The sequence below is a fragment of the Gymnoscopelus braueri genome (genome assembly GCF_963280865.1).
Source record: "Gymnoscopelus braueri genome assembly, chromosome: 18".
Lineage (NCBI taxonomy): Eukaryota > Metazoa > Chordata > Actinopteri > Myctophiformes > Myctophidae > Gymnoscopelus > Gymnoscopelus braueri.
The window spans coordinates 25,673,942-25,695,537 of NC_137618.1; the positions used below are offsets into that span (position 1 = coordinate 25,673,942).

Here is a 21,596-nt window from a genome sequence, read left to right on the forward strand (position 1 = left end):
TGTAAAATTAGCTGCCATTTCTTTAACTTGTATAATGTATTAAAAAAATATATATATATATATATATATATATATATATATATATATATATATATATATATATATATATATATATATATATGGGGGGTGGGGGGGGGGGAAACTGAGACACATATTGGCGTTATTTTGCTCAGAGATCAAACGTTGCAAAGCTCAAAGAAAAGGAAGTTATACGTACACTTATAAAACCTGGCACAACCTAGAATCCAACCATAACCTATTGCCTATTCTACTGTACACAGAACATGATCCAGTCTAAATAACTCTCTACAGTAACAGAGCAGCAACACAACACTTTCAACTTTACTCACTCTCCTTATTAGAGCCGATTGCTTATTGCCTACTTCACAGAGAGTCCATATAGCATAGCTGACAGCAGTAAGGCAGAGCTGCACATATGAACTCCTCACTAACACTTTCCTACGCTAACCAGCTGTCCCCCTGTGGTTTCAGCCTCGGCCAAACCTTTGAAATGTCCTTCAAGGCGTGAAAAAAAAAAACATGCACACAGCTTTGGGTAAAATCCTATTTGTACACTGTAATTACACTTTGAAAAGTTGCAAAGTTTAAAGTTTCAAGACCTTCACTTTTTCTCCTCGCATTTCTGATATTGATTAGGGTCTAAAATACATGTAAGGCTCGCTGTTGCAAAGTACAAAGAGGTTTCTGATTACGTTCTGTGCCTCGGAAAACTTTGAATGTTTCAGATTTTGCTTACTGCTGTTATCAAGGGAAGCAATCAGGAGAGTTCAGTCGATAATTTTCACAACCGTTGCAGACAGTGTTCATTTGCTCTTAACACAAAAAGCTACAGGCACTTTTTGAGCATAATATGTACGTGTGAGAGACCTTGGGTGATAAGCATTCTTTAAGACTAAACAACATACAAATGAACAGAACATAATCTATTTATGGTATACTGTATTGCATAAATTGATTTGTGGCAGATAATCAATTCAATCAGTAGCCTATAATAAAGATTTATGTTTTTGATTGGGCAATTTGTATTAATTAAAACATTTAAACAAACCCATTTTGGGGGAAATAAACTGAAAATGTAATGTAAGTAATAAAAAAATCCTTCAGCAATATGTAATACTGTGTTCCTCTTTCTTGCTAGCAATTATTTTTGTCAGAGCCAGTGTCACAGTTTTTAAAATGCTGGACATCTAATTTAGGAGCGACGCTATTTAATTTGAAATGGACTTAATGCTGTACAATTAACACCTGAGTGTGTGACAACAAACCCTGCTCCACAAAATGTAGCCACCACAACTGACTCTCAAAAATATTATTAATCATGAATAATGAATAAAGCAAAAAATATATATGTCTACAACCTTTCAAAATGAATTGAATGAATCTATGAGTGATGTATGTATATATGCTGCTGTTGAGGTATCAGACCCGGTATGACGTGTCGTGAACAAAGGAAAAATCCTTTCCTCTTGCTAGCAGAAAAGATACGACTGTGAGTGTCATGTATGGTGCCCATTATTTGAACTGACCTCTCACGGTGAAGCTGTCTATGGGATGCAGTGGGGGAGACACGATGTCTGGGCCCTCTCCTCTCTACGGTAATCAATAAGACTGTCCAGCTCCATACTCACTAACCAATTCTAGCTGCCTCAATGTGGGGAGAATAAGAGAGAAGAGAAGAGAAAAGAGAGAGTGGGAATCAAGCACAGATGTATCATTGTTATTCATGCAAAGAGAAGCAGGATCAAGTTTATAAGAGGCTAAATTGAACACACAGGACTAGTTTCCAGGAAAATAACTACTTCAATGAGTTGCAATTAGGGTATAACTTAAATCTGGATAATGGATGGCATAAAACAAACCATGCTAACAGAGGAATGCAGATGACATTTGAAATTTTCAGGAATAAAGGAAAACATGGGTGCATCCAATTGTGTAAATTAAAATGAGGTGTGTGCGTGCGTGCGTGCGTGTCTGTGAGAGAGAGAACTGTGTTCCAGTATTGCCTTCTAAAACTTTTCTGCGCCCAGTACAGTACTTGACTACACACTGGTCTATGTTAACTATCCCATGGGCGTTTGGAACCATAAACACATGTACACTTTGGTCTCTGAACTAACCTTACATGGTCCTTCAATGTTACTGAGCTGAGGATGGATGTCCCTTGTTTTGACTGCAGGAGGGGAGGCTTCTTCCACTAACAGACAGACAGGACTCCAGCTGTAATCTGTAACAAAAATACACGCTGCAAATATTACAGCTTTATGACATGAAGCGGTAATGCTGACAGCCGACTAGGTATATAATTCAACAACAAAAAAAACAAACAAACAAACAAACCAACAGCAACAGGAACAAGGTGAGCCTGGAGGAAGTGTGCACTGCACCATCCATCCATGTGGGGGAGGTCTCCAGTGTTGCAAAGTCTACTTATTATGACATTTTCTTTTCTTTCTGTAAAGTCGCTTGTAAATATTGGTAGTTACGGTTTTTTTGGGCTTGTTTCTAAAGGTAAGTGTTTAAACCAGTGGTTCTAAAACATGTTTGACGACCCCCCCCCCCCCCCCCCCCTACACACACATACAAGATTTGAGTTGTTAAAATGTTTCAAATATATTCTACATATTCCACTTTTTTCCAAGATTAATTTTGAAAATAGCAGATCTACAAGCTATTATTTTAAAATAGCCGATGTATTTAGGTTACATCGCTTCTTTTGGGCTTGTTTTCAAAGCTTTGATTGATTGATTGAATACTTTATTAGCAGTTTGCAAAAAAACAAAGCACAGGAAAGTACAGTTCAATACAATGTCTGCTAAGAGGATTTTAAAAACCAAGAAAGCCTATGGCTTGTTTCCATTGGGGTCCTTTGAACTCAATTCATCGAAACATTTAATGACAGACACATATGGTATAATTAATGGTATAATTCATCATCAACAACAACAACAACAACAAACAAACAAACCAACCAACAACAACAGGAACAAGGTGAGCTTGGAGGAAGTGTGCAGCATCCATCCATGTGGGCGGGGCAGGTCTCGCGTTAGTAGCGCTTTGGTTACCAAGGGAACGAAAACTTGAAAATGTGCGCCTCACTCACATCAGTGTTGCCAGGTCGGCTTATTATAAGCGACTTTGGGCTTCTTTTTCTGTAAAGTTGCTGATAAAAATTGGTAGTTGCGGATTGCATTTGTTTTGCTTGTTTCTAAAGTGTACTTGCTTATTTGGGCTTCCTTCCAAAAAAAATATCTAAACCAGTGGTTCTCAAATATTTTCATGAAAATGTTTTGTGACAGGGAGCATTTGTGTTGTTACTAGAATGTTAAAAAAAGAAAAATCCAAATATTCCACACTTTATTGCAAGAGTTTTTGAAAATAGCCCATCTACAAGCTCCGTTGTGAGCTTGTGGATTGGCTATTTTCAAGTGGCCGATGGTTTAAAGTGCTCATGTGGCCTAGTTGCTTCTTTTGGGCTTGTTTTCCTAGACCTGGTTGCTTATTTGTCTCACAAGATATGGCAACACTGCTTGAAACCTTGCGCCTCACATCCGTTAAACCGGTAAAAGGAAGAACGTACCGCCGCCACAAAGAACCTGCTGACATGATATACAGGTATTTACAGTCATTGGCGACATTAAGGCTATACGTGACTGGACTGTATATGTATGAACATGCATGTGAATAAAGTCACTAGCTTGCGTTACTCGCTCTTCGCTGTGTTCTGGAGTTGATGCACCATTAGCCCGCTAACGTGCTAAGTTTGCTAGCGTTAATAGCCTACTGTAACTGTAAACATTGCAGTCAGACTGTTGTTGTTGTGGCTCCCGTGGTGTCAGACTGTCAGTGTCCACCTTGTGTGGTCCGTGGACCCCCCGGTACAAGTGGTTATTATAACCGAACCGCTGAAGGGAGGTAATATTGTGCTTTCTATTTAATTGAATACACAGGACCACAATGGAAACAAGCCCCGATTTTACAATGATGTTAAAATGTGTTGTTATCCTTTTAGCATCATTGTAAAATCGTACCTCGTACCATCGATCAGGAAAGCCAGTGTGTTAACGTTAATGTAGTTATTTAACAAGACAATCCAGCAGACAGCCACATTCAAGAATTGAGCCCAGACATGTTTTAATTTAAACCAACTGGATCACATACAAAATACCGAGTTGTCTTTTATTCAATGGATTTGCTTGATGCGTGCATATTGTTATATCGTGTGTATTTTCAAGATGTAGTATATTCTGCAGAAGGTGGTGAACCATTATGGCTAGATTGCTTAAGTTGAGAATCGTTGTGTTCTTTCCACAGGTGCTTCTTTGGTCCTACGTGATTTTCTCTCAACATGCCATCACCACAAGTCCTCCAGCCAGTTGTTAAGATGAAGGTGGATGAACTCTTCCTCAACTGGTTGTCTGAACCAGACACGCAGGCCGTCCTCACGGGATACCTCCACCTCATCAAGACTGGACAAAAGGTTGATTTAAGCGGCGGTGAAGCCAAGGACAAAGGGTCGGGGACCTTCGGTGAGAACAACAATGTGGCCACCTTGAGGGGCCTGGCAGAGAGGAAGTCCACCGCTACGAGCCCCACCTCTGCCCACACACTGCCCTCTGGGAGCAGCAGCAATGCCAGGGTGATGGGACCCAATGGCAGAGCTCTACGGAGGTCCGTCAGCACGGTCACCCCAAAGAAGGTAGAACTGTCCAGATTATAAACGGGGGGGGGGGGGAGTGGATGGAATGATGTAAACACGTTTTTATGTGGTAGTGATCAGATCCTTATCCATTGTAAATTGGCTTTCAAAAGGAAAAAACAAACATACATGATATACAAGTGTACTATCATACATGATACAAGTGTATCATCACACAATCAAGATATAATCACAGCAAACTACACCTGAAGGGCAGGGCAAGAACTTGAAACAAGGATAAAGGGAATATAGCAGACAGAGCATTACACAATACACAATACATATTCTGGAACATACAGTATGTACCAGATAGTACAACATAATTATGTAGACTTACGAGGCTAAACCTTATACAAACTGTTATGAGACCGCTTCACAGGTTTAAACAAGATTCCAGAGAGCTTATGCCACAGAGAGGGCTTATTATACACCTGAGTTGCACTTGATAATAAAAGCGACAGGGTGTGGCTAACTGTCAGTTTGTGCCTGCTGGGACGGGTGTGCTGTCGCCGGTGGAAGTGGCTGCGACTCAAGGCATGTGGAGAGATCTCCCACTGTGTGTATAATGTGTCATCACAATCTGTTGATGCTAAAGTACTGTATTGTGCACACAGTGCATAGGTAAGAGAGAACACCGTCTCTCACCTTCAGACGAGCCACCTTTTTGACTTTGAAACGGGAATGGGTTTTGAAAACAAACACCATTATCTGCCAACTACTTGGCAGCTATGCTGAGATATCATGGTCTGTTGTTCCCTCACTCCTGCCAGTCAACCCATTTAGACCTGGAAAAGCCTATGTTGTTATACCTTTTCAATCCGGGGAAAGCATCCGTGTTGTTTTAGATATCGCTGCTGTCGGGCAGAAACCTCTTATCTCCATATTCTTAACTTTTTGTGTTTTTTTCGTAAATTAACGCCCTACTTGATCATCCTACAGCGTAACACAAAAACATCAAAAAGTAGCAGATCCGCAAGCTCGAAAACGTGGCACAAAGCGACGAGTTTTGAGCTTGTGGATCTGCTACTTGTGCTGCTTTTGAATTTGAATCCTGAAAAGTTAACAGTTTTGGACATACTGTATGAGGGTTTTTCAGAAAAAATAGGTTAGGATTTAGAAGGCGTTTTTAAAAAATCGGCCTCAAGTCTAAATGGGTTAATCCAATCAAGCATTGCAGACCAAGTGGTGCGAGAGATACAGAGTCGATAATTAGCCTTTCCGCTTTAGTTAATTAAATCAATTGAATGATTTAGCTGTTTGTGTTTATAGTCAGCAGATTCCAGCTGTAAATGCTCTTGTCAAACTATATATTTCCCCTATCTTGCCACAAGGGGCTGCTGAGTCACTTATAGCAAGCAAAGGGTGGTAGATGGCCATCCACGCCTTCCCACCAATGGCCTGGATGGAGCCTTCATGTCTGTAAGCATATGTAGAGAGACTGACAAATACTTTCCATATGCTTTGGATACACCCATGAATCAATGTGGTTCTGTATGGGAGGAGGGAGCACATGAACGCAGGCTATCCCTGGCACTCTAATAACTCCCCTTATTCTTTTGCACATGGTCTGGGGCCAGCAGGACCAACCAAGCCTGCTCTGATCAGGGTTCTCCAGAGGTAAATGGGATTTTGTCAGGGACAGCTTCAATTATAGACTGTTAGAAAACCATTAAATGCTCAGTATGATTTGTACTGCTTTGTGTGCATGGTCCTCCAAGCTGGGAGAGAAGGCTATCAGTGTGGTCTGGTGGAGGTTGGTGAAGGCCTACTGTACTGTATGTGATGACAGTGAGACAGCCAGGCAGCTGGTGGCATGCGCCCTCTGCCTCCTCCTCACATTCTACATGTTGTTGACACGTTGAGGGCAGGCCAGAGGAGGTGTTGGGCTGGTCACCGGTTCTCCTCCGCTCTTTCTCAGACCCCCAACACCACAGCTTGGAGAACCGGAGTTTGGCTGTCAGCAACAGTGCTTATCCGAGTGTCACATGAGACCCGCAGATCGAGTGTACAGACCAGTGTCTAGTTTTTGTGTATGTAAAATAAGAAAAGTGTCTATTGTATTTGTATGTATAATAAGACACTTGTATGTATAATAGACCAGTGTCTATTTTATGTTTGTAAATTAAGATCAGTGTGTATTTATTTGTGTGTAAAATAGACCAGTGTTTTTTTTTATGCATGTAAAGTAGCTCACAAACGTAGTTGAACCCACTAGTCTTTTTGCATGCCGTTTTCACTTTGAAAAAGAAATGGCCACCATCATTAGCTCATCAAAGTCTAGGGGGTGGTGGTGGTGGGGGGGGGGGATTCTCAGAAGATCCCCTGTTGAATGAGTGACAGCCATAATAGCCTGACCACAGAAGTCAGAGAAACGTAACAGAAGACCAGTGAATTGCTACAGCGTCATTCAGACTCTGTCTGTGGATTTCAGATCGCTGTCTTTCTCATGAGGGACATCTGTTGGCAATGAATCTCTTGTCATGAGCTGTCTCACTTTATGTCTGTCTGCTTAATGTGCGTCCTCATGGTGAAACGATAAGAGCTTTGACAGATGCAAGAGAGCTTTTTGATTTCCATGTCCCCTTCTTTTCCTCCGGGCTCCTCACTGATCTTTGGCCCCATTCACTGTCATATGGAGAAACTGCTGGACAGTTTGTGTATTCCGCTGTGGCGGGCAACGGTATGTGCCCACACTGTGTCACTTCATATTAAAGGGATCGTGATCTAGCATAAAGTAAATGTTCCTATTTAAAGACAGCCAAAGGAATTCCTGAATACAAATGCATTCTTCAAAGGATTAGTTAAAAATTCAATTAACGTCATACTGATGCTGCCGGGAACAGCTGGTCCGACTTTGACACCAGACACCGATATAGATAGCCTTCGTTCCCTTGTGTTGGAATTATATACTCAGAACTGAGCCAGAGAGATGAGGTGTGGCATCACATTCATCCTCTGTGTGCTTCAGTGAAAACTACTCCAATCAGATGCTCTCGTCTGAATAATTAACCCATTAACACATTTACCGCCGGGCCCGTAGTTCTACGGGCCGTTAAATCCAACGGTTAAGCGCCGAGCCCGTAGTCCTACGGGCTGCGGTCTTTTCGCGCATGCGCGGTCCGGGTGCACTTTCGGAATTTTTTTGATCCACTTCCGTTTCCGGTTTGATGACAGGAAATAGAATTATTTGGGACGATCACGCCCGCTCCCATTCTACAGACGAAACTGAAACTCAATTCTCTTCCTGTAGTTTTTTCTCCTCGCATTTCACTGTTTAACGTAATCCGCTCTAACTCAAACATGGATGCCCCGTTTGACACGCGATCTTCACTGGGAGATACAGGGAGATCTCGCGGATGTAAACAGACCGTTCACGGCTCAATCTTAAAGGAGAATTCCGGACATTTTAAGTGTTATCTTTGATGTGTCGTTACTCACCTACCGACGTAAACAGTGGCATTGTTTATTTCCAGATATTCCCCTGTCGTCATATTTTCAACCTCCTCCGTTGTCATAATGGGAGCGCGTGTCATAGGGAAATTCGTCTATTATAACCGATGCAAAGTTATTTTTTTCTCTACTACTACTCATTGTGGAGTCTGATGATAGTCAAACATGCAGTGAAAGTTCCTGAGAGGCTACCGCTAATGACGAACGAGCTAACGCTAGTTGCTTGTTTCTCTCCCAGAACCTGGCAACTTGGTGTTGCCATGTTGAGAAACAAGCAACTAGCGTTAGCTGTGTTATGACAACGGAGGAGGTTGAAAATATGACGACAGGGGAATATCTGGAAATAAACAATGCCACTGTTTACGTCGGTAGGTGAGTAACGACACATCAAAGATAACACTTAAAATGTCCGGAATTCTCCTTTAAGGATTTTAACAAGATCTATGGCGACATGAAAAAAACAAAAAAACAACAAAAACACCTTGGCACTGGTGAGTACATTATGAGATTAACCTCTGGCGGTGGATGTGTTAAGACCTGAGGCCGATTCTACAAATGCCTTTTTAAATCAGTGTTTTTTTTTTAATTACAAAAATAGCAGATGTACAAGCTCGCAGCACGGCACAAAGTGACGAGGTGTAAGCTTGTATATCTGCTATCTTTTTAACGCAAAAAAAATTAGGATATTTCACTTTCAAAACATTGTTGTGTCATTTTATCGTCTACTCAGGCTTTTGTGAGCCTAAAGGTCCTTACACACCGGCGAATATGCGAATATACGCAAAATTCAGACTCGTTCCGAATAATTAAAAGACGCTTTTTCGCTTCGCGAAACTGATGTGGACGCTTGCATTGACATTATAAGGTTTTAAAAAAAAACGTATTTATTCGCATGAAGAATTCGCCCCGGTGTGTAAGGACCTTAAGAGTTGCTAAATTCTTAGTATTTAGATATTTCATATTCATTTTATCAGACACGCCCCCTTCCTATACAAACCCATTATAACCTCAAACTCCATTTTTAACATGTCATATTCATCAAAAACACCCGTCCTTGGTTCTGGTGACTCACCCTGCCCTCACCCTGCCCCCTAATACGCGAGGGGGCCGTATTTTTTCCATTACTTTTTAAATTTATTTTATTTAATCTTTTTCATTTTCCAAAAAGAGTGTTAAAAATAAATGAAAAAAGTAATCGAAAAAACGTATTACGTATTAGAAAGACAATATCAGTCACCAGAACCAAGAACGGGTGTTTCCGATTAATCTATCATGGATAAAATGGAGTTTGAAGTTACAAGTTGTATAGGAAGGGGACTGATAAAATGAATATCAAATATCTAAATACTGACTCAAGCAACTTAAAAACTGTCCGGGGTGCTCCCAAAAACCTGAGTAGATGATAAAATGACCAAATTATTTTTTTGAAAGTGAAATATCCCTTTAAGGGCTGATCAATCACTCTTGATAGGGTCAAATCGGTTACTAACTAATGATGGTTTTCAGGGCTGCCTGCTATGCAGATCGACAACACTTACAGTATGACTGGCTCTGTGCTGATTGCAATAGGTCACACATAGAAACACGGTAGACCTTGACCTATAGTTCTTTGATTGCATTTCTAAGAAGATTGACCTTGATCTTTTAATTAAAGAACACACTTTAGGGCTCATCACACCATCCTGGAAACCGTAATCTAAGTGTAATGACATTGTAAAATCCCTGTCGTTAATTTAAGGACCTACAGGTGAATTCTTACACTCTGTGTTAAATTAACACTGAGCATGTGGAACCTACAGTATGGACCTACAAGTCCATTTTTACACTCTGTGTTACATTAACAGTGAACTTTGGGAACCTATGGACCTACACGTCCATTTTTACACTCTGTGTTAAATTAACACTGACCACGGGGGACCTAATTAACACTGAGCATGGGGAACCTAATTAAAGACATTATGAAAAATGTCCTTGTATCCTCCTGTGTGGATTTCGCATCCCAGGCTATTTTCTCAAGGTGGCTTTTTATAACATGCTCGCTTTGTCGGGCTCAGCAACCTTGAAGCTATTTGAAGCTGGGGTTAAGGGTCACAGTTGCCTGACCTATCAGAGACACAGAAGTGCTAAACTGTTTCCCGCAAGTGTTTTTTATTAGGGCGCCTTGTTCACTTGTGAGTGCAAAATAAGCTTTGTCTTTCAGCAGCACCTCAGCAGACAAATCACAGTATGCTGTTAGCCGACAATCTAGGTATATTACAGATATTTTGGTTGTCTACTTTTGTTGTTCCACCAGATAAGAAAAGATAAGATTTCAACATCTTGACTTGCTGAGTTTTCACATGTACTGAAACTGAACACCCTCTACAAGAAGGATTATGTATTCACAAAATCCCAGTGTGTCTCAATGCTTATTGATAATATGCTATTGTTGCCTCCACCAGTCTGTACGGCCAAAGGCTGGAGACTATATGTTTTTGTCCCTGTCTGTCCCTGTCTGTCCGTGTGTGTGTGTCTGTGCGGAGCTTATATCCTGCACCGTTGGACTGCCTTCCAAAGTTTGCGGGCCCTGGTAGGCAACCCAACCTGCACTCTGAGGAACGCACTTTTCTAGCATTGTATTTCTTATTAGTATTTGATTATTCATTTATTGTTTCGGCCTGGCGAGAGAGTATGTTTTTCATCCTGTCCGTCCGTCCATGTGTCCGTGTGTCCATCTGTCTGTGAACAGCTAATCTCCGGCACCGTTGGCCCGGTCGCTGTGAAACTGTGCACACACACTCCCTGGATCCCAATTCAGAACCTCTGTCCCAAATTTCTCACATGGGCCTGTTATAGCGCCACCAGGAGGCCGATTTGTGCTAAACACATTTTCTGATATTACTCCCACAGATTTTGTCCAAACATCACGCAAATCGTTACACAGTATCTCTATAGTCATGTGATCAAGATGGAAGTGTCCGATATTTCATATTCCATCCTGATTGGCTAATATTGGCTTCCAAAGTTTGCAGGATAGGTCCGTTTGAACAAAATGCCTCAAATCATGAACGCAATGTGCGATTTCCGTGAAATTTTGCATGCACATTCCCACTAAGCCGAAGAAGAAATGCTACCCTTTTCACATTGGCCTATTATAGCGCCACCAGGAGGCCACAATAACCTACCTGACCTGGCGGAGACCTGTGCTCCGAGGAGCACTTTTTCTAGTTATTCATCTGTGATTGGAATTGGACCGAAAACGTATAATGTCCAAATATGGGGACACGGGTGGAAGGTGGTTTAAACATTTCTGCCTCCATGTATCTGTATACTGGACACATTTTATAGCCAACCTCATGGTACCTGTGTTAGGTGGCTATGATCTTGCATGGTCACTCATATGCAAACCAGCTGATCTGCTCACATCATGTTGTACTCACTGGCCTTTACTCTAAGCCCGCGATGTTGCCAGTGAAGTAGACCCTATTTTTGGCCTGAGTTCGTATGTATTCCAAATCCCTATCTCAGACATCAGATTGGGAAGGATTGAGACAGAGCTCTCTGGATTTCAGTATTGTACTAGTGTGCCCATGTTGTTTACCAGCTCTCTGTCTCTCTCGAAGTACTGTCGGACTGCCTACATAGTCTCTTATTCTTAATAGTTATGCTGCAATGCGATTGCAACACTAGAATCAAGAATCAAGAGGGGTTTGTATTGTCAGAAAATTTAAGAAAATAAAGTTCAAAGTAATTGTAGAACGGCAGGTACGGAATCTGTAGAAATGGGGAATGTGCAAGAAGGCAGAAGAGATAAATAATGTACATTCATTTCACTAGTCTATTTCACTTGTCTATGTAAATTCTACATGTAACATTTTGAGCAGCTGCTCAGGATTCTTACAGATTGAATGCCATTTGTGTTTTTTTTGTTTTGTTCTTTTGTTTTTGATCATGTCCTCATTCAGGTTTCTGACGGGGGGAAAAAAAACAGTTCTTGAGCCCCAGGCTGTGAGACACCTCCAGTGCTTTCCACTGGTCCAACAGTCCATTACTGGGGTGGTGCTTGCTTGTCCTTCATACAGTAATCCTTTTTGCCCTCTTCTCAAGCAGCTGCTGTCGTATGTGTCCTGCAGGGACATAGACTAGAGAGCTCCTGGTGGTGCGCTCGGCCGACCTCACCACCTTCCGCAGCACTCGCAGATCCTGGGAAGAGCTATTTCTATACCATATAGTGATGGCCCCTGTCAGGATGCTCTGGGTTGTAGCAGAGTAGAAGCATTTCAGGACTAACGTAATGAGGCTGTCTACTGTATGTCACTCTGTGTCGACAATGACTCGATACACTGCAGCAGCATCATTTCAACTCAATATCTGACACATGGGGCAATTTGGTGGTCAAAGGTCAACAACACTGAGGTCATCTGGCAAAGAGCTCAACTATGCACGCCTCTTTTGTTGTTATTTGGAGTTTTATTGATGATTTGGGAAAAGCCCGGCTGGGGGACAACTTGTATTGGGTTTCTCCCACCCATCTATAGTGTATTTATTTCAGCTTTAGCTGTCTATCTGGACTGTACTATACTGTACTATACTGTGTGATATCCATTGATGCTAGGCAAGCTGGATTGAATCTGTACTTCTGTTCCTTACTTCCTTTATTCTCTGTGAACTGGGGTTTCTGCAAATAGCTCTCTGGGTCTGGCTGCTGGAAAAATTACATCTAGATGTGCTGCTGGTCACCAAAACCAGACAGTCAATTTCATAATCTCATCTGTTATGTAATAAACTGACACATGGCTGCACTCAAATCAGATTTGGAGTGTTCGGCTTAGACACATTGCGAGATCACACACTCAAACGTCATATTTTCTTGTGCTTTTACAGTGAATGCTTTGGAGTCTGGCCTGTACATCTACGTAGATTGATAGTGGCCTCTTAGCATGCTGTTGTTTGGATATAGCCTGTCAACAATGACCAGTGAATCACAAACAAATCAGACAACAATTTAATCGTGAGCGTGATGCTTGTTGGAGTTTGTCCAGTATGTCTTTTTTTAAGGGCACATGATTCATACCATCCTCTTCCTAGGAGGAGTTTCATCTCAAAATCAGAACCTTTGTGTGTGTGCGCACGCTTGTGTGTGTGCATGTATGTTTGTGTGTCAGTCGGTCGGCTGGCCTCTTCCACAATGATCTCCAATTCACAGCCCAGAATGCTGCTCATATGATGTGCACTCGTGTTTGAATCCACAGAGAGTTATTATGTAAACCAGCACATCATTATCCCTGTTGTGTGATGACGCCTTGCTATTTTCATGGAATAAACCTCATATTTTCTTTAGTCTAACAAACACAGACTGAAGGGTGTTACGGCACATGATCTTCCAGGTTTACTTTGACCCCCAAGCAGCTTGCTTTTCATGGAACCGACGAGCTTTGAGGGCTGTTGGACAACAAAAGGCAGATGGCGTGAAAAAGACGTCACACATATAGCTTATCAAGCATGTGCAGTATCCTGCATGGGGGGATAACAGGAACTGGGTTTGGGCTAAAACCAGCAGAAGAATGTGGACTCTGTGATCCCGTCGTCTAAAAATACTTATCATTTAAGTCCGGGTGTGCTTTTCTCTTCACACCCACATGTTTACACTCATACAGCGACGGTAGCAACACACTGCCTCTGTAGTGCCAAACATAAACATACACACATGCACGTACGCAGGCACACAGGTCACATTTGCATGTAACCTCAATTCTGTGTGTACATTTTTACACATAAACTTAACACACACGTGTATGGCTTTTTTCTTCATAATTAGATGCACTTGTAGAAGAACAATAGATGTTCCAGTGCAGGTCTTTCCCCTGGGCCTATAGGCATTCAGCCAGGACCTCCTCTTCCCAGCACCCCACCAATAGTGCAGTTAGATCAGCACGTTTATGGAGAATTGATGTAATTGCTGTCAGTCCAGGACGGGAGCGAAGGGAGGTAAAGCGGATGTTTGTGTGCCGACTAAGAGATATACAGCTTTGTTTTTTCAGATCTGGTTTCTATTCTTAATAGGCACTGACTGGTTCAGCCATCAATCTTTTGAATTTGACACTACCCATAGCGCCGACTCTGGCCCGTCAACTGTGATAAGAAGACGACCCAAGCTTGCGAACAGGAGGCAAAACAAAGGGAAATGCATACTGTTCTGCATCCAACATGGGATTCTGCATCCAAGATGGGATATAGAACTGTAGCTTTTAAAACGTTACTGTTGTTTGCTTATGATGATTTGGCTTCCGCTCTTGTCAGCTTGCATTATCCAACAGGAACAAACACATAGGCATACACATAGGTACATTTCTATGACAGCCTAGTATGCTATTATGAATTCCATTTGGATGTGTAAGACCAGGATGGGAGTTTCAGTTTTACTCTAGCATATCCACCATTTCCAATGGCGTATAGTGGAATAACTTATAAAAAAGGAGAAGAATAGCTTGAATTGTTCACAATGTCAGCTGACCGTGCTGTCCCGAGGAGAGGGGAACAGCTTGCTGGGCCGAGAGGCAGGACCTGAGTTTTTCTTCGATGCGCTTGGTAATGTTGGAGCCGTTTCAGAGGGGAAGCTGGCGAGCAAGTGTAAGCGCTGTATCATCTTGGTGTTCAGCTGTGTCCCCTTCAGCGGAATCTGCGGCCGCCGCAAGCCGCAACAACAGGTCTGTCTCTTTACATAACCTTCTTCTATGAGCGCTGAGGAATGCAAACTGGAAAGGGCAGATCCACCACACACACCCCTCCCACCCTGTGCATTCACTCACTCTCTCTCACACACACCCTCTCTTTCTTATCTCCCCAGTAGCTTTGAGGCTAGGGCTCCCTGACCCCAAGCAGTGTGTGTGTGTGTGTATTTGTGTGTGTTGTGTAGTGACTGGGACAGGACAGCAGGCAGAGCTGAGATTGCACAGCCAGATCTGGACTGAAAGAGCGAGATAGAGAGACACACAGTAGCAGCTGCAACCCTGCATTAAGGGTCTCATTCTGACAGAGGACAAATAGAGGGACGCAGCTAGACAGGACTTCTGCTGTTGCTCCTGCTGCAACTGCGACTACTATCACAGAACTTCCAACTACAACCGTCTGCTTTGTATAACTGGGAGGATAAAACCAGATTGTGTGGGTGTGGGCGCGCACGCCCCGTGCTGGTTGAGGATGAGGATGAAGGAGTTGTCCCTGCGTCAGGACCCTGACCTGAGGAAGGAGTTGGCCCTGTTGGCACGCGGCTGTGACTTTGTCCTGCCGTCGCGCTTCAAGAAGAGGCTGAAAGCCTTCCAGCAAGGACAGCAGGCAGGTTTTCATTATGATAGTGTCTCTTCCAAAGTGTCCCAGTCCATTTAATGTGGACAGACTTGAGTGCAACTGGTGACTTAATTGTCAACTTTCTCCACAGGCTGCTAGTATTGGTCTCTCGTTTATTACAGGTCAGGATGCTGTTAATGTTTATTATGACTGCAGCTTTAACATAATGTGTACCGGTTACTGGGTATTATGGGTACTGTAGTTGAAGAGAAGAGCGGGGGAATTGGCTGTAGTTCTAATTTACTTGGCATTTGACACACAGAAGTGTGTGTGTGTGTGTGTGTGTGTGTGTGTGTGCAAATTGGGCTTATCAATAACCTAAACGGATGTTTTATGTAATGCCATGTAAAAACGACAAATGTGTCATCCTTTGTTTTTGTGTTTTTCTTTTTTTTTGTCCCAGCGGCGGGTGGTTAGTCTCAAAATTCTCCAGCCACTTTCACTGTTTGTCTACCTGCCAAAGTAGCTGTTAGTGAGTGGATAAACTTACCAGCCTTTACCTACCAAGTCCAAATACATAAGCATTTGAATAGCTCAAATTCTCACTATGGTTGTCACCATCAACTTGAACATTTTATTATTAATACATTTACTTTTCTTTGGGGTCTCATTGAGTTTTGCTTCACAGAAAAGGGACTTACGACTTTTTACTTTAGCTGTAGTTTATCAAAGAAAGTTTTGTCCTTGACAACTATGTTTGTGTTTGACCGCCTGACCGAGTCCGGTCAGACTGCATCATAGTGAATGTGTGGAATATCACAGGGATTAGCAGCTGTGCTTAGGGGCTCTGCTAGTGGTTAGCATGGGGGGGGGGGGGGGGGGGCACACTCCATGCTGAGCAGCAGTAGATGTCTATGTCCTTTTATAGCCATGGCTGACACCCCACCACACACACACATACACAGGACAGTGAAGGGCTGTGGATCAGCTGCGTTTATCATCCGGTGCATTACACTGAGCAGAACGCCACACAACTTTTCCAAATAATCAACATGGACACACGCACGTGCACTGCACACCATACAAGGTTGCCTGCCAGATGGAAGACATGGACATGGATGGATTCAGCCCCCTTATATGGGTGTCGTCTCTGTAGCCTACAATTACAGATGAAATATTAGTTTAGGCAGTGAGCTACAATCCGCTGGCATGAAGATGTGTGCGTTTATCAGATCTAACAATAGGTGATAACTGGGTAGGTTTGAGTGGCACCTTAACAAACAAATGACATTTTTATCTACTAGCAGTGGCCTGTGCAAGTGTGTTTATGTGGTTGTTAAAGGCACAGAGAACGATCCAGTGCACAGATTCTTTAATCATGTAAATAGTCTTTGGGCATGAGCTAGAATGCAGCAGCCAAGATGTTTTTTGGCTGGACAGCAGTAGTGGGCCCAGCCCTATAAACACTGCATGTTCCTGTATCCGTCGTTTCAAATTAAAAGCCCTCCAGCATTTCATACACGGTCCAGACATACTAGGTTTTGACCTAGTCTTGTTTAGCAACTAGCTAATAATGTGAGACATCACTACACATGCATTTGGGATTTGAATATGTTTGTGTGTGTGCAAGCGTGAATATGAAAAGCCTGTAGCTGGAACCGTAGTGCCTCTTGGCACACACATGGTGGAGGCTGTGCCATTGAATCTCCTAACAGTATGTTTGCTATGCTTAGCAGGTCTACGTAAATCAAACTGGTATGGAAGTAAATTGATCATGACAGCTTAGGCCCTGGGCTTAATGTTATTGCATGATGTCATAGTTGTTAACCATTGAAAAGGAAAGATTGGTTTCCAGTGTGGTGGTTGTGGAACTTAGTGGCATGCTTTGCGCACCCGAAGCCCTTGTAGGCAAAGCTGTCACTTTGCGTCCTGGTTGTAGTCTGCGTTCGGGACGCAAAACACCCAGACACACACACACACACACACACACACACACACACACACACACACACACACACACACACACACACACACAATCACAGCTGTGCACAAGCGCTGGCATACGCAAGGTTTTAAGTTACCAAGGGCTGCGGCACTTTGGAATGACATTCATAGGAGTTAGTTGGGATTGAGATGCACAGAGACAGGGAGCTGAGAGAGAAACCGAGCTGGTCTGTGGATCCAGTATGAGCCCTTGTACCTTCTGTCTACGGTACAAACTTAAAATGTACACAAAGCACATGACCGCCTTTCATCTATCTGTAAAGCTGTCATGAGCAACTGCTGTTTGCCTGCAATCAGGCCCTTTATTTAAACCCAGCCATGGGGGCTCCGCTCATTCTCCTCTTGCATTCTCTCTCACACTCTGATACATGCATGTCCATTCTTGTCATAGACATGGACAATGTGGTTATCTAGTGATTTGTTATCTATCCTCTCACTGGAGGATCACACACACATTCCTCTCCCTCTTGAGATTAAAGCCAAACTGGACCCTGTTTGTTTGATCATGATGTCTGGGTCATCCCTTTGTTCCCCAGGTTCTATGTTTCCCACTTACCTTAGGGTTAGGGACATAGATACCCTCCCATGATGTCTTGACAGTATTGCCCAAGAGTAGTATGCTAAATGACCCATTATGTTGTCTGTTTTGACCGCTGTGTAGGAGCACATGTGCTGAAGTTGAGCAACGCCTTCTCTGTTGCTTAATCTAGAGTCAGTAGTTCACTGTCTGTAAGCTCCTGGTTGATTGTGTATTTTGGAATGCTGTTGGGTATTCTATTGCCAACCTACCAATCTGGGAACCCAGAACCAAATAAGAATGAAAAACAGCGCCCTCTGCTGTTTGTACTATCTTACTTGGCTCTGGGACAATGGCGACGTAGCACCCGTGCGCAAAGGAAACCGGGGTTTTGGTCTGCCTTCAGCTTTCACTTCCGGTGGTGCCACTATGTTTTCATTCCCACTAACAATATTTCTACACGGAACACTAACACCACTTCTCCCAGAGAACATGGATCGTTTTGGTTATAAGCCCACTTGTTTCTATGATGAAAGAGTAAGTTAAAATGTGAATATCTTTCCCTGGTTTTGTCTGCTCCGCGGACGCTATTGTTAAATTAGTTTGGGTTTGTTTCGAGGGGGAAAGATCGACGGACACGCGAATCCCGCCCACTACATTTGATTGGGTAAAGCGCGGCCTGCTTCCTGATCTGAAGGCACGCCCACTTGTAGCCCAGTGCGTACATGTTATGACGAGCCTTCACGACAGATTCCAACGCAGAGCAGAATCTGTTCTTGAGAGATTACCAACCTACCTACACAGTAAAACCCTCAGTGTTGATTTATCCATTTGAGTGTACAAATGGACCCATCATTGTTACACTCTTGCCGATAAATTAACCTTAACCTTGTGGTACAGGTCAAATACAGACTATATCTCAGATCACATTGCTCATTTGCTCTCACCAAAAGCTCTCTCTACTATCCAGCGATATAGGAGCCTGTCTTTTCCTCAGCTCTTCATTGACATGATTTGCTGAATAATGCCATTCATTAGTCAGAAACAAGGCTGTGTGTAGCAGGCTGTGTGTAGCAGTCTATCAGTGGGCCAAAATAATAGTAAATGGTCCATTCTGTACCTGCCAATGTCAGTTGACACGTCTTAATTGAAAGCCATTACGGATAAATGGTTAATGGGCAGGAGTGGCGGGGGAAATGATTTGCAGAGCAATCATAACTCTTCCCTAATGGATGGCTGGGGGTTAGCTGCGTGTGGGTCATGAGTGTTTACTAGAGCTAGCTAACGCCAGCTTTAGCACATGCTTCTGTGTGGATGCGAAGTGTTAGCATATGCTAGTATCAGTAGCTAACACAGTTTGTTTCTGTCACAACCCCCTCCCGTCCCCCACCCCTCTCTCTCTCAGGCCCAGGTGAAGCCGGAGGAGCCCGTCACCACAGCACTGAGTGAAAGCATTCCAAAGTTCTACTTCCCGCGTGGCAGGCCCAAAGCCAACCTCAACACCGACAGCCTCATTTCCAAGATCGAGAAAATATTTTCCCAATTCCCCAATGAAAGGGTCACCATTCAGGACATGGGGCAGGTTGCCAAGGTGAGAATGTGATTTGTAGCGCGCGGGGGGCTGCCACCGCCACCCGGCAAATTATTTTCATTAGCGCTATTAGCCCCTTCTGACTTTATGAAATGTTTGCTGCTTTTAACCCCATGGAAAATATTATGGCTGGTCCCCCCTGAGGAATGCAGAGCTATGACCTGAGGGGAACCTGCACGTACAGAGAAATGACAGCAAGCGTTTTCCTCTGGGAAGATTTTGAATGAAGCGACGCAGCACTTATCAACCATAGGATACTGTGTCATTGTTCTGCCTTCTCTCGTACTGCTGTATTGAAAGAAAGAGATTATGCGTGTGTGTTCATCTACAAACATTTTGTTTTCTTCTCTCTTGTACACAACTTCCATTCTCTCCCCTACACGTCTCCACAGGGCTGCGAGTGTCCTCTCTACTGGAAGGTCCCATTGTTCTTCTCGGCTGGAGGCGACAGATCGGGCTCACTGTCCGTTCACAAGTTCGTGGCCATGTGGAGAAAGTAAGACAATGGCTTCTCTCATGCCCAGTGCACCACAGAGACACACATACACATACACAATGGCAGCAACTCGTTGGTGACCTGAAAACACTGTGCCGTTATCTTCCATTATGACCACTTATTTTTTCATTTGTAACAAAAGGAAAGAAAAAAAGAAATCACTTAACAGAAGTCACCAGCAGCCTCGAAGGAACCACTTCTGTGCATATACTGTATATGCATAAAATAGTCAATTCAGTGCGTCTCTTTCTGACAAAGACAAGAAATACCACAGGGCTTGTATAGTGAAGGCCTGTGCAATGGGTTCTGTACTGTATATTGTTGTATGCAATAGTCATGCTGTTGTATTAAAGTGGGAGCCCCCCAAGAGAAGTGGTCCTGCCTGGCCTTTTATACAAGCTTGTGACCGAGTGAGACGAGAAGCCATGGCAGAGACTTGCATTATTTCAGCATCATTCCCCTAACGCTCTTGAGCCTGTAATCGCCCCAGCAACAATTCAGAATCCTAATTTTGGAATGCATTATGTACCAGCACTCCCTCTTTTGAGCTGAAATAATTTCAGACTTATGCTCTTGCATGTAGAAGGTTGGGGGGGTAATACAAGGGAGGACGAGGGAGTAATCCAGCAAGCCATCTGTTCTCTCTTTTCCTCTCCAGAACTCTGCAGACCTGTCACGATGACGCGTCTAAATTTGTGCACCTCTTGGCCAAGCCTGGCTGTAATTACCTGGAACAAGAGGACTTTATTCCATTCCTGCAGGTACAGGCTAACAGCACACCCATGGAGAGGGCTAGGCTTGGCAGGATGGGATGGGAGGGTAAAACCGGACTGGTGGGCCTGAAGTTAATTTTCTAATTGTAAAGGTGGTGGACTGGTGTGGTGACTGTTAATTCGGGGTGCACCCGGTGCAGCACAGGAGGTATATCTAAGGGAATTTTACTTAAAGCTTATGCCTAAAGTAAAATTCCCTTCTAGTCTTTGGAGGGGACTGTAGCTCAGCAGAAATGAATGTCAGTTAACCTCCTGGTTGGGTAAGATGTATAAATGGCTCTTGCAATCAACTTTCAGCTCGGACCAGCAATTATAACATTTTATCTCATGGGAAAACACGGGATGCACTTTAATCTCTATATTATGAATAGCCAAATTGACTGTTAAGTCCTGTCATGCAGATTTTGCTGCGCTAGCTGTTTGTATTCCCTGTCTGTCTGGTGAGCTGTTGGTGAGCCCCGCAGCCCTCCCCACACCTGATTCATTTTCATGCTGGCAGGAGTGGCTGGGCCGAGCCAGCCGGCCGTTAGCATACGGGCAGAGATGCCTTCTGGCACACGCTGTTTAATTTGTATTGTGCTGCCCGGCAAAATCGCCTTTGACTGTTGTGATGAATGAAAGGTGGATTGCAGTGGAGTAGATTTGACTGTCCCCGCCTGTTTCCTCAGCCCTGTGATTTATGTGTTTTTCTATGATTTAATTTCTCCCAGGAAGAGTCAAAGAGGCACGGCGGCCCGCCCCAAAATAAAGCCTTTTAATTTCATTGCCGCCTTCGCATTTGT

The 21,596-nt window shown here is 43.3% G+C and overlaps 1 protein-coding gene across 4 annotated transcripts in view; it reads left to right on the forward strand.

The window, feature by feature from the left end:
* Positions 1 to 3,561: 3,561 nt before the first annotated feature.
* Positions 3,562 to 21,596, forward strand: part of ppp2r3b (protein phosphatase 2, regulatory subunit B'', beta) — a 28,381-nt gene continuing 10,346 nt past the window's right edge. For 2 of the 4 annotated variants that reach the window (XM_080456819.1, XM_080456821.1), the window contains exons 1-5: positions 3,562 to 3,633; positions 4,333 to 4,717; positions 19,360 to 19,545; positions 19,938 to 20,041; positions 20,700 to 20,802. In XM_080456819.1, coding sequence (XP_080312945.1) covers positions 4,367 to 4,717; positions 19,360 to 19,545; positions 19,938 to 20,041; positions 20,700 to 20,802 — 744 coding nt within the window. In that variant the 5' untranslated portion in view covers positions 3,562 to 3,633; positions 4,333 to 4,366. Of the gene's footprint in view, positions 3,634 to 3,796; positions 3,934 to 4,332; positions 4,718 to 15,028; positions 15,482 to 19,359; positions 19,546 to 19,937; positions 20,042 to 20,699; positions 20,803 to 21,596 lie in introns of those variants that run through there. The other 2 variants (XM_080456820.1, XM_080456822.1) reach the window with 2 other exon arrangements.